This window comes from Quercus lobata, chromosome 4 (genome assembly GCF_001633185.2).
Source record: "Quercus lobata isolate SW786 chromosome 4, ValleyOak3.0 Primary Assembly, whole genome shotgun sequence".
Classification (NCBI taxonomy): Eukaryota; Viridiplantae; Streptophyta; class Magnoliopsida; order Fagales; family Fagaceae; genus Quercus; species Quercus lobata.
In genome coordinates, this window is record NC_044907.1 from 39800716 (window position 1) to 39813732 (window position 13017).

The 13017-nt window shown below is 32.3% G+C and overlaps 1 protein-coding gene across 1 annotated transcript; it reads right to left on the bottom strand.

The window, feature by feature from the left end:
- Window positions 1–3674: 3674 nt before the first annotated feature.
- LOC115987071 (pectinesterase 2-like) lies at window positions 3675–7015 on the bottom strand (the record flags this gene model as incomplete). Its single annotated transcript, XM_031110520.1, has 2 exons — window positions 3675–4478; window positions 6241–7015. Coding segments are annotated over 2 exons (1464 nt in total), but the record flags the coding sequence as incomplete, so codon positions are not given.
- Window positions 7016–13017: the final 6002 nt, after the last annotated feature.

Genomic DNA, 13017 nt, shown 5'->3' on the forward strand with positions numbered 1-13017 from the left:
AGCAAGACACTTTTTTATATAGCTATTCAAACACTTTTTTTATTTTTGTAAGTTTTGTAAACATTGAACAACTACAACTGTTTTGGTTGTTGTACCAAATGCCTTATATTTACTAATGGTTGATGAAAGACTATTCAATGCCACCTTAAAATATGTATACAATTTCCCAACTTAATGACAGGTGTTCAGAATTATTATTCTGATTATTGTAGTTTGTTATATGAGTTATTATTATATGAGTTTGTTTATGTGTGCAGGGTGTATGTATTGAATAGCAAGTGTATGTGTGCATTTGTTATCTTTTCTTGCAAGTTGACAGATTGTCATGCACTTTAAATTCACTTTCAACACAATTGTCTTCACACAATGTACTTTATGCACAAACCAACACAGCTCACAACATCCAACGAAACTCCAACACCAACAGCTCACAGCTCACAAGTAGCCAATTCACTTTAAACAAAAATACCAACAGCATCTAACATAAATAACACTTTGTCTTAAAAAGGCTTATATTATTAAGTGGGTTCAAGCCAACAGTATCTACCACCTTACATAGTTCTCATTCTCAAAAAAAATTTCATAGTTCTATTACAATACAATTAAGGACCACCTTATATTACAACCCATCAGGCAGACTCAATAACATCATTCCAACATTCTCACTTAAGTCAAAACATGAAAACAATATAACCAAAATAAAATAAAATAAAAACCATGACAAAATTAGTACAATTTTGCAATTTCTTTCTTCCTCTAAAGCTCTCACTACTATCTCCTTGACTTGAACAGAGGAAGCTCAAAACTATCTTTCCCTCTCAATGGCTTTTGCTACTCTGTCTTAAGCAATTTCTGTCATTTGGGTAGCTTCTACTGCTACCTGGGTAGCTTCTGTTTCCCTTTCATGTGCAAGTTGCAGCTCGCTCCACAATAAATCCAATTTTTGTTGCACCAAAGAGGCAGCTTCATTCCCACGCATACAAGTGGGATTATCAATCCATTTAAAGAAAGGGCACTTCGGACCAACCTATTCATAAATTGAATTGAACACATCACATTCCAATCTCATGTGAATCAACTAGATTAAGTAAAAAGTATACTTACCTTATATTGGCTACAACCCAGAAACCTTCTCCCAAAATTATCCACTGTTAGACTTGTTCTCAGCACATAAGTCTTATATGTACACATATACACACTTGAACCTAAGTAATTTCCACTCGAAAAAGACATCGATTATCAAATTCCTGTAAATCAAAACTACCATCAAAACTTGAAACTCCAACTCAGAACCATAAAGCAGAAATTTCGTACCTGGTGATGGTCTATCTTTGAATATTCAATGCCTCAAGACAACCCAAAGTCAGAACCTCACCCTCACACGAAAGCATGATTAGAAAAATTAAAACCCCAGCTCAGTTCAAGGGATTTTCACATTTCTAGGGCTCGCAAGGAAAAGAGAGTAAGTTCGTGTTGTTTGATCCGTATTATATTCTAATTTAGAATAAAAATATGTTTTTCTAACGTCTAAGGATGAGGTGGGTAACGGGAGGATAATGAATTGAAGTACAGGTGGGTAAAGTGTAAAGTTTTAAACCACGATTAGGCAAAGCGCAAACGGGCTACACCTCAGGTGGGTTTACTGTAATTATCTCTTATAAGATACAAATTTTCCAATATACTCAAAGCTTATAGCTTAAATTTAAACATTTTAGTGAATGTAATAACTAAGAAAATTTACATAATGGGCTTGTTAGAATACAAGGCCAGACTTTAACAGGGCTCATGCAATTGATACGTGAACTTTAATAGTTTTTCGTATCATAAGGGAATGGGTTCTGCAAATTAAATGAGCGTAGGTTTTTCACACATGCGTGATTAATTTGTGTGATCTGAACCATTTAATCAAATTTTATGCACACACATATAATTAGAAACCAATGAAGAAGATCGCCAAATCGTTTTATTTGACCATAGATTATACATAGACAAAATATTAGCACTGTCCGTTAACCAACATTTGCAGCTATCACTAGAAAGTTGACAAATAATTTTCTACAGGGTTTGAATATTATCCCTTCTAGATTTAATTGCCTATCACTTTGTTATCAAATATTTGAATCTTAAAAAGTGAAAAGCATACTTTTTCTTTTTCTTTTTTGATAAATAAAGCATAATTTTTTCAATTGGTCAATGATGTCAACTGCCTTACTATGGGCAAAATCCCTTGGCCAATAGATTTGGGTAAATTGAAGTAATTAGGGTCACCGTCAAATTACAATTATTGGGTAATACTTTGTTATTATTATAACACTAGTCGCAAACAGACACAATGCCCAGGTATATATAAATATTATTTAATGGAGTGTAATATATAAAAGGTAACAATTACTTTGATTATCCAAAAACTAAAAAATAAATAAATAAATACTTCAAGTATTATCTTTTTTTTTTTAAAAAAACAAATATATCATACTATTATTTTTTTTATGTTTGATTAATATTTTTTTAAGGTGAACCTTATTCTTCTAACTTCTATTGTAGTGTGTTATATTTGCCTAATATACAACTAAAATTTATAGGTTTCAAATTTATTATTCAATTTTCTCATCTCTTAAGGAATAAGGAGATTATCAAAATAATAAAAACTCATCACAAAATTACAATGTTATCTTAACCAAAATTAAAATAAAACTAAAGGAATAAATGATTGACTTTATAATAATTTATTACTCAAACAATTTGTAGGCATATTTAAATTCATAGCCATGTAGATTGTGTTTTGATATAAACTTAAATTCTTTTTTTTAAAAAAAAAAACTAATTACTAACCCAAACAAAAATTCAACCAAAACTATAAAAGGGAGAGAGAAGACTTTGTGATGAAAAATTAAAAAAAACACAATACCAAAACACATATTTATTAAAAAAAAAAATCAAACTTAATCAGAGTTATAAGAAAGAATAAAATTCACCCAAATAATGTAGAGAGAGAGAGAGTACTCGGTTTTTTTGTAAGAAAAATATGGATTGGATGAAAGAAATGATATTGAATTTATACAAAATAAAAATGGGAGAAAAAAAAGTCAAAATATAAGAAAGTGAAAAATGATGAAAGAAGTGTAATGGTAAAGTAGAAGTAGTGGGAGACAAAGAGACAAAAGAGGGAGGGGAAAAGTTGGAGGAAACATAACAATAAATACGGACTAATATGGTGAAGAAAAGTCTTTTTAAAAAAATAAAAAATAGAGATAATAAAAGTTTAAAAAGAAGAAAGAAGAAGTAGAAAATAAGTGAATGATGTGGCCACTAATGTAGCTCAATAGGAGGATAACAATAATAAATATTACGCTTCAGCTTTTATATATATATATATGGATTACTTTTTTTCTAAACTCATCCTTGACTTACGTGAAAATCCATAACATATATGTTTTTCAACAAGCACTTTGATTATCCATATGACTTGTTGAGATATTTGTATCTAAAAATATTTATGTATCTATGCATATGAATAGAATGTAGAAACCTCATTTTATATACCAAAGCAACCTTAGCCAAAAGTTTCGTGCAGAATATTAAACATAATCGATTTTATTTATTTTGAATCATTGATTACAACTTATCAAAGAATGACAACTATTACACAATCCTTTTTTTTTTTCTTTTTTTTTTTTTTTGTGGCAACAACCAACTTATTTTTATACCACGAGGAACTCAAATGCAAATGTACAATTGAAAACAATTGAACAAATTGAAGGCATGTATGTAATAATTTCCTTGAAAAAATTAAAGGCTAGCTGTGTAAGGCACATTGGTAGCCGGCAACCAAGAACCGCCGGAGATAAAGTTTGCTACAGTGTATTGTGAAGCCACAGATGCACTAGTAATGACATGGTAGCCAGGCCAATTGACCCTCTTAGCAGTTGATGATCCCGGCCCTGTGTTGGCATACTCCGCATAATACAAGGTCTTAAGGGCAAAATTTCCACTCCATTCCATCCATCCAGCTGGAGCAATCAAGCTATCTAAGTATGTTTTCATAAAAACCGTGCGTGAGTACTCCTTCCATGGCCTCCCTAAGTATGTTGTAACTGAGCTTTGAGACGCCTTTAAATCCGAAGTAGCCTTGACTGTACAATCATGAATAGAAATCCCAGTGTTTTGATTAGGGTCAGTCCTACCTTGTGCAGTAAGAGTATTAGTCTTGTTAGGAGGGTAACGTGCATAAATGTTACAATTTTGGAGAACAACTGCAGCATTTCCAAATATAAAATCGACCGTGCCATATATGTCACATTCCCTATAGAATTGCCTTTGGGAATGGACATAGAGGGTGTCTTGGTACCCTTCCAAGCTGCACCTGTAAAATACCGAGAGATCGGACCCAGAACGAAGGGCCACGGCTTGTTGATTTACTGCACCGGCAGTGTTCCTTATAGTGATGTCGCGAGCAATGAATCCATCTCCCACAACAGCTGAAAATTCAAGAAAACAAAAGCTTAATTGTCATGTCAAAAATATTTTACTCAAATTTTAGATTCACATTCATTATTTTAGTAACATTATGACTGTATAAGGTGTAAGACATAATATTTCGGGGTACTGAATCAGATGTGGCAAGTTAGGACCACAAGTAATTAAATACGACAATAATTATTAGCATAAAAACATTATTATATATACACAAGCAATGCCTTGTTGGCCACCTTTGATTGAAACTTAATTAAGCAAAAAAAACCTATCCAAAAAAATAAAATAAAAACCTTATGTTATAAACAATTCAGGTCGTGAATTTTCCTCCTAGTGGGCCATGCCCTACGACTTGTACGAATTTTAATGGGTTCTTGTCCACATTTTTTAGATGCAAAGGGTTTGGTCGTTGGTAGTTGGTACCATAGCGTACAGACAGGCTCAAACTAGGTACTTTAATCTTGTCATTTTCTATTTGACACATATGCAAAGATAGATATGTCTTGTATAATGTAAAATTTCAATTTCATGGTAGTGTGTAAAATTCTTGCGCATGAAGGCAGGTGGATTCCCTTCTTGATCAAATAGGGTAGGTGGAGTAGCGTAACATCACATAGTATTAGAATAATTTGTAAATCGATGAATCTCATGTCTATGATAACTTAAGTAAGAAAGAGAGAGAGAGAGAGAGAGAGAATATTATACCATTAATCTAGAATTTCTGGACCATGGTCCTTTTCGGCCTATTCCTTGAAAAAACTTCCATTGAAAAAGATAGAACCCAATTTGACAAAAAGAACTTTCACACAAAATTTTGTCAAATTTGATGCTATAATATTTTGCTATAGTCATCGTACTTAATTTTGAAAAAAAAAAAGGCCAAAACATAATTGACAACCAAGGTAACTTGAAAAGAAAGTATCACATATATTCAATATATGTATTAGTTGTTCGAACTCCAATTTGACCAAAAAAAAAAAAAGAAAGAAGAGAGGCAACTTATTCCACAAAATCTTGTCAAATTTGATGACTTAGTAATCCTACTTAATTTCAAAAAAAAAAAAAAAAACCAAAACATATCATACCTAAAGTCTCTTGAAAAATAAGAAAGTATCTATCCAATATATGTATCGGATGTGAGCCTTACACACTCATGAGAACCCCATGTTATGGGACATCCAATACATACGTTGGATCCAAGCAATAATTTTTCTTTCCTTTGAACCTAAACCTACATTTGTAACCCTGGAGAGATTAAAAAAAATTAAAAACAAAACCAAAACCAAAACCAAAACCAAGCCTTGGTCTGGTATATGAATAGTGTGCATTATGAAATATGACTCCTTTTAAATTCAGATTTTGATAAATAATCTCACTAAAATTTCTAAATTACGTACTCAACAACTCGGTTGACTTACATATCTAAAAATTCAATTGAGGTCAATTTATGCAGGGAGGTGCTTCTTTTTTCTTTTCTTTTCTTTTCTTTTTCTTTTTCTTTTTCTTTTTTTCCGAACTGGTCAGAAATTTCTTGGTATTTTTGCATAGTTGCATTATGGTCCAAACCTTTCAAACCTCTAAACTTCCACTTCTTATTAATCTCTTTTGTCTCATATCTAAGCGTAACTTTTCTTAGTCCAAGCCATGATTTTATCCACTAAGACTTATAAATATATATGTAATATTTTGTAGGGAACCAATTCACAACAATTTCTTAACACTAAAATTTAGCAGATATATTATTAGAAATCAATTGAATTTACTTACCAATAGTGGCTGAATTGAAGGTTGTAGAACCTCCACCAACACTTTTGCTCCCAGTGACTATGGTTTTTCCTATACCATCTCCCACCAACATAATATTCTTCAACTTTATCTCAACGTTTTCTTTGTAAGTCCCAGCCTTCACATATATCACAAACCTCCCACTTCCTGACTGTGACGACGCTGCACTTATCGCCTCGTTTATCGTCTTATAATTCCCTGAACCATCTTGTGCCACCACAATATTGGCCTTAGGAGCTGAAGAAGACTGCAAGAGTTTCCGGTCACCGGGCCTAACCCAAGTTGGGAAACCATGTTTATAACTCGGTACAGTGTATGGAACTTTGTTAAGAGCTAAAGCGTTGCTAATTAGCTTAGAAACATTGTTTGACATCAAGGGCAAGAGATTGTCTGGGACCCCTAGTTCAATAAACCCGGCCCGACACGTCTCAAGGTTGGTTAGAGCCGTGTAGAGCCATGTTTGAGCATCGGTTTGGCTGCACTTGATATTAGGGTCGATGGTTTTGTTAAGCCTAAGGTGGGTGTACTCATAAAGCTCAAGGCAGTCAGCCCATGCAGCCTTTTCACGAGCATTTTTGCACTTGGGCCCTAGTGAAAATATGTTACTTTGAGCTTTTAGGGCACGTTCTAGTGCAAGTTGCTTTGAGATTGTGAAAAAATCGGACTTTTGCTTGATGGGGTTGTGGTAATTAGGCTTATGGCTTAAAAAATGCTCACATGGCTCAGGGTTTGGGGTTGTGGTAATTAATGACCTTTTTTTTTCAAAATTAGAATGAATGATATTATAAAATAATAACATAATATTAGAGTGGCTAACAATATTTTTATAAAATATTATAATACCGTTAGTATTACAATAATTTGTAGTTTGGTTTGGGGTAGTTTTTGAAAAAACTAACTAATATTGACTAAATTTTGTATGTTGACCTTAGATGATGAAGGACATTCTTGGAGGCTAGAAACGCGTATGCATGCAATAAATATTGTATGAATGAAAATTTAGCGTCGGAATCTGAATGTATGGAGTTCTAATCACATAGCTAATTGGGACAGCCTACCTACGTTGAAGAATTTTTGAATGAGAATGTTTTATGGTCAACTTGCATATATGGCTGGACTACAGGATGATATGAATGATCAAAATTAAAAAGATATATTATCGGATGCGATTATTCTTTCTTTTCTTGATAAGTACTATCTGATGTGATTATCTTTTTTATTGAATAGACTAATCAATGGTTTGGCTCTCCTCTCTCTTTTTCTAGCAATATTCTCTTATCACGGATTCACAATGGCTTTTTGTGACGGTTCCATTTTGGTGTACACCATGTTTGATTTGAAATCTTTTATTGACAATATAACAGACTTTATTAATTGAATTAATAGAAACTTTAGTAATAAACTTTTCAAACTAAAGTTTTTTCACCCCTAACTTTCCCCAATCTTAAAAAAATAAAAAATAAAAAAATGTTAAATAGGATTAACAATGGCATAAATTTGAACTTATAAGACCAAAATTACAATTATCAGTGGCATAAATTCAAACTTGAGTTTGAAATTAAGGGTGTAATTTGTATTTTTGTGTTTTAAAAAAATTAATATGTTTTTAGTATTAAATTTTTATTTTTTAATGGTAAACAGGAGTTATGGACAAAAGAACTAATAGTAACAAAAAATGCGAACTTACCAGATCAAAAAGACTATTCATATTTTTGCCTAAATTTAATGGGTGTAATTGACTATATTTAATTGGTGTAATTTATATTTTTTCCTAATTGTTGTATAACAATTTGTATCTATAGTATACCGGGGGATTCTAGCATTTTGCCCCTATTGTTTAAAAAATTTAGCAATATATCCCTATTTTGAAACTATTTAAGTATATACCCCTGTTTTGAAACTTGATTTTAGTAAAATCAAGTTTCGATTGGTTTAAAATCAAGTTATGCCCGATCAAACTTAAAAAAAAAAAATTAAAAAAAAAAAATTTCATGGAACACGAGTTCATGGAGCTCGAGTTCCACACCTATAGCTACGTTTTGATTGTCCTATAGTACTGGTGTTTTAAATGGAACTCGAGCTCCCTAAACTCGAGTTCCATGCAAATCTTTTTCTTTTTCTTTTTTTTTTAAAAGTTTGATCAAGCCAAACCTATAGCTACATTTTTATTGTCCTATAGTGGCATTTTAAATGGAACTCAAGCTCCATGAACTCGAGTTCCATGCAATTTTTTTTTTTTTTTTAGTTTGTGTAAGCGACTAAATCTCTCGTTTGGAAATAAAGTCGAACAAGTGAAAATAGTTTCGCAAATGCAAATTTGTATTTATGATTGTGTGGTACAATTCTCTGTGATTACAAAAGAATTATCCTCTGATTCGATCTCCTTAAAAGATTTGTTGATTGGATTTGTGGTAATGTGATTTTGACTTGAACATAAGATATCCTTCAATTTGGTTGAGGAATGGATCGAAGATCTTTGGAACAGAATTACAATGAATCTCTGGCTATGAGCTTGATAGAAATTCTTTGTTCTTTGTGTTCTTTGTGTTCTTCGTGTTCTTTGTGTGTTCTTCGGGCGTTCGTCGTCTTCGAAGGTTTGTTGTGGAAGTTCTCCGGGGCTTTAGAGGCTTGAATCCATGGAGCTTCACTTATTTGTGGTTGTTTAAGGTTTCTGGAGGCTTTTGAGCTTGATTCTAGTGAACTTTGAGATTTAGGCAGATAGTTTGGATGATTCTGCTTTGAATGTTCTTTGTATTTGAAGATTTGTGGTGGAAGTTCTTCGGGGCTTTGGAGGCTCAAATCCGTAGAGCTTCATTGATGTGTGATTTGTTGATGTTTTCGGACCTTTGAGCTTGATTCTCGCAAACTTTAGGATCTAGGCAGATGATTTGGATGATTCTGCTTCGAATATTCTTCGATTTTGGGGTTGAAGTTCTTGAAGTTCCTGGAGGCTTCAGGGCTTGATTCCAGCAGAGCTTTTTCCCTTCTAAATCCGGTCCTCTTAAATGTCTCAGGAAGGCTTCTATTTATAGGAGCTTTGGGGTGGGTGAGCGACACATGGCGGAACTTGATTGGTGACACATGTCACAGCCTGATTGGTTCGCTTGTGTCATCGCTTACACGTGCTGGATTGCTTGAGTCATTGCTTACACGTGCGAAGCTGCTTGAGTCATCGCTTACACGTGCGAAGCTGCTTGAGTCATCGCCTACACGTGCGAAGCTGCTTGAGTCATCGCCTACACGTGCGCTGAAGCGTGATTGGTTCTTGCATGACACTTGGCAAATTTCTATTGGCTTCTGAATAGTGATAGAAAAACCTAGCAGCAACACATGGTGCTCTGTAATTGACTGTATTTTGTGGACTTGATAATGTGACGTGTCAGCTTGTGATAAGTCGGGAATTTTCCCTCTCTACAGTTTGATCACCCCAAACCTATAACTGCGTTTAGGGAGTGCTATAGTGGCATTTTAAACGGAACTTGAGCTTAATGAACTCGAGTTCCATGCAAGTTTTTTATTTTTTTATTTTTTTATTTTATTTTTTTTTTAAGTTTGATCAGGCCATACTCGATTTTCTTCAAATTGAGTTTTTCATTTGAAACTCGATTTTGAGAAAATCAAGTTTCAAAACAGGGGCATAGACCTAAATAGTTTCAAAACATGGACATATTGCTAAATTTTTTTTTTTTAAAAAAAAGGCAAAATGCTAGAATCCCCTAGTATACCTATGATAACTTTCACTTGGGTAGGAAAATTTACAAGTAGAAGATTAACAGTGCTTTCATAACAAATTTTTTTTGTCAAACTAGAAAGAGTTTCATTTTTAAATAATATAAACCACATGGTCTAATGATGAATCCAAAAGGCAGAGCTACTCATTATTGTGTATTATTTCAATCAATAAAACACTCGTTGTATTAAGGTACATTATTGTTAGGGTCATATTTTTCATGTGTTGGTATATTTTTTGACAAAACTCATTTTACTTGTATTTGGGTAGTTCTAATTAAGTGGTTTCTAGAAAATCATGAAATATGTTTTACAAACTAGATAAGTGGCATTATTAAAGACATGAAGACTACACCAAAAAACAGGTGAAGAAAAGCTATAAATTTTTTTTAAAAAAAAAAAAAAAAAGTAAACCTTGACACTAGTCTCAATAATAGCTCGATACTAGCTTCTATCAAGAATAAATGAAGAATCTTGATACCTCTCGATCTATCAAGTTTCGCAAATTCAGATTTCTTTGATCTATTTTTCAACCCATGATAACTTGGATTTCTAGGGTTTCGTTCACTAAACTTTTAGGGGATATAAAAGCTTTATTTTAAAGTCATCACAAGATATAGAGACTCAATTAAAGAATCCATACACTTATTGTGAAGCTACTACATTCTTATGCACTATAGGGTTTGCGACCAAGTGCTTCCTTCTTTACAAGTGTATTGAAGAACTTTAAATCCAACAAGAAGTTTCAAGTTGTTGGGAGTTAGTCAAGTACTAGGATCTATTCAAAGAGAAGAAGTCTCTACAAAATCAAGACCAATTGGGAATCGGTGTAAGAATTCAACTATCGGTTACTACTTTAGGATAAACTAGGTTTGGAGTAAGATTTCTTTTACTTGTAATCTCTTGATTTTGATTAGTGATTCTTGAGAGTGGTGACTTAAAAATCATCCAATGGGATTTTTACTTTGTGAGAGGTTTTTCCTATTAGTTAACAAAACACTATGTCAATTTATTTTCCGCTACACTCTAGATTATTTGGTGATTTGTTCATACCTCCATGATTTTATTTAATTCGACATAATTACTCAACTTGAGTAATTTTTTTTTTAAGAGATAATTACAATATGCTGCTAACCCCGCAACTCAAACCCTTACCCTCCCCCCCCCCAATCCCCTGAGCACTTTGTGCACAAGGAGGTGTCAATTTAGCAACAAGGTTTTTGGCGTCAACTTAAGTAATTGAATTAATTAACTGGAATCAATCTATAACCCAACAATTATAAAATTATTACTAACATATGATGAAAGCTAGGCTCATGAAAATGACAAATTAAGATTTTTGAGAGTTCTTAAGATAAGTTCACACTAAAAATTTTTAAATCCTATCAACCTATTATGAACTAAGTGGATTGAATTTTGTTAAGTTAATAATGTTTAAATAAATATTGACTAATACTTTTTTGGTATATGTTTAAATTATATTGATGAATGTACTATTTTCATTTTATTTATTATTTTTATCTTAATGGTAAGTATTCTCTCAGTTTTCTTTTCTCACACATTCATACACATAAGATTAACAATTGTATACATTGATGTACACATTTTTAAAATTAAATATTATAATGTCAATATTTAAAATGTGAAAAGTAAATGTGTATAGATGTGAAATAAGTTACGTGATAGAATCTTTTTTTTATTCTTTTTCTTTTTCTTTTAACGAATATGATTAGGAATTACTACGTTAAAATGGTCGCGACCAAGAAATTGCATGAATTATTAATCACCTATAACTTTATAGAGGATAACGCCTACATACCATCACTCTCTATGCCTTCCTTTTTTCTTTGTTTTTTTTTTTTTCTTCATCCAATAACTTGTTCACATGCACGCATAAATGTGAACATATATTGTAATCGTTAAGTGTTCTTCTTTTTCTTTTTTATTATTTCCAGAAATGATTATATTTCAAAATAACAATATTCCATCATTTATAATAGTTACAAATAATAATAATCAGGTAAAGTGCCTAGCACAGAGATTAAGACTTATAAGTCTTAAAGAATTTGATTACGAATTTGAGAATATATATAAACAATAATTAGATTATTCTTCCCAGATCCTTCAAAATAAATCAGTCATGTACGTACAAAACTCCCCAGATTCTTAATATTTTCCAAGCAAAGTAGATTTGAGTTCTACAATTAATATTTTTCCCACATAAATTAAAAGTCATATAGTATATATACTATACCACTTGTTTGATTAACTTCTATATGCAAACAAGCTTTCATGGTCCAAAAGGGCCAAAAGTAAACACTTACTATTGAAAAAAAGCAAGTAGGAATTTTCTTTTCTTTTTCTTTTTTTCCATTTATTTTTTTATCTATATATAAAATAATAGGTGAAGCAGAGAGAGTGTGAAATTGAATTTCAAATTAGAACTCTAATTTTGTGCCATGTGTCTAGAATCTAAAATTGAAGTTGAATTTTGCATCATGTGGCTAAATGTATGTGGGCTCATTCTCATTAAAACCACTTCTATGTATCGGGTTAAATGAGTTACTGTGCTAATTAAGTTTTTTCTTGATTTTGTAGTCAAACGTGAAAACCAAAGAGATTAATATCGGTGATAAGAACTTGGTTTGGATACATTGCATAATTTCCAAAAAGATAGCAAGGACAGAGTTTGCATCTTTGTTATAAATTGCTTACAAAGTTTACATCTTTACATTTGCACTGAATTTCAGATTAAAGTGCTTTCTTCTTGGTTCTGACACTGAGTTTTGTTTACTATTCACTTACAAAGTTTGCATCTTTACATTTGTTATAAATTGCTAATATGTGATTAGATGCACATTATGCCTAAAATTCACTGTCCTTATATTTGGCTTTTTGTTCAGATTTGACACCTATAACAATGAAGAAAGCACTGTTGTGGACCAATGGATGATACTTTTTGCAGGCTACAAAGGAACTTAGTGATCAATGGAATCTCACGCGAATTGGAGAGGACCCGGCTGTAGATGT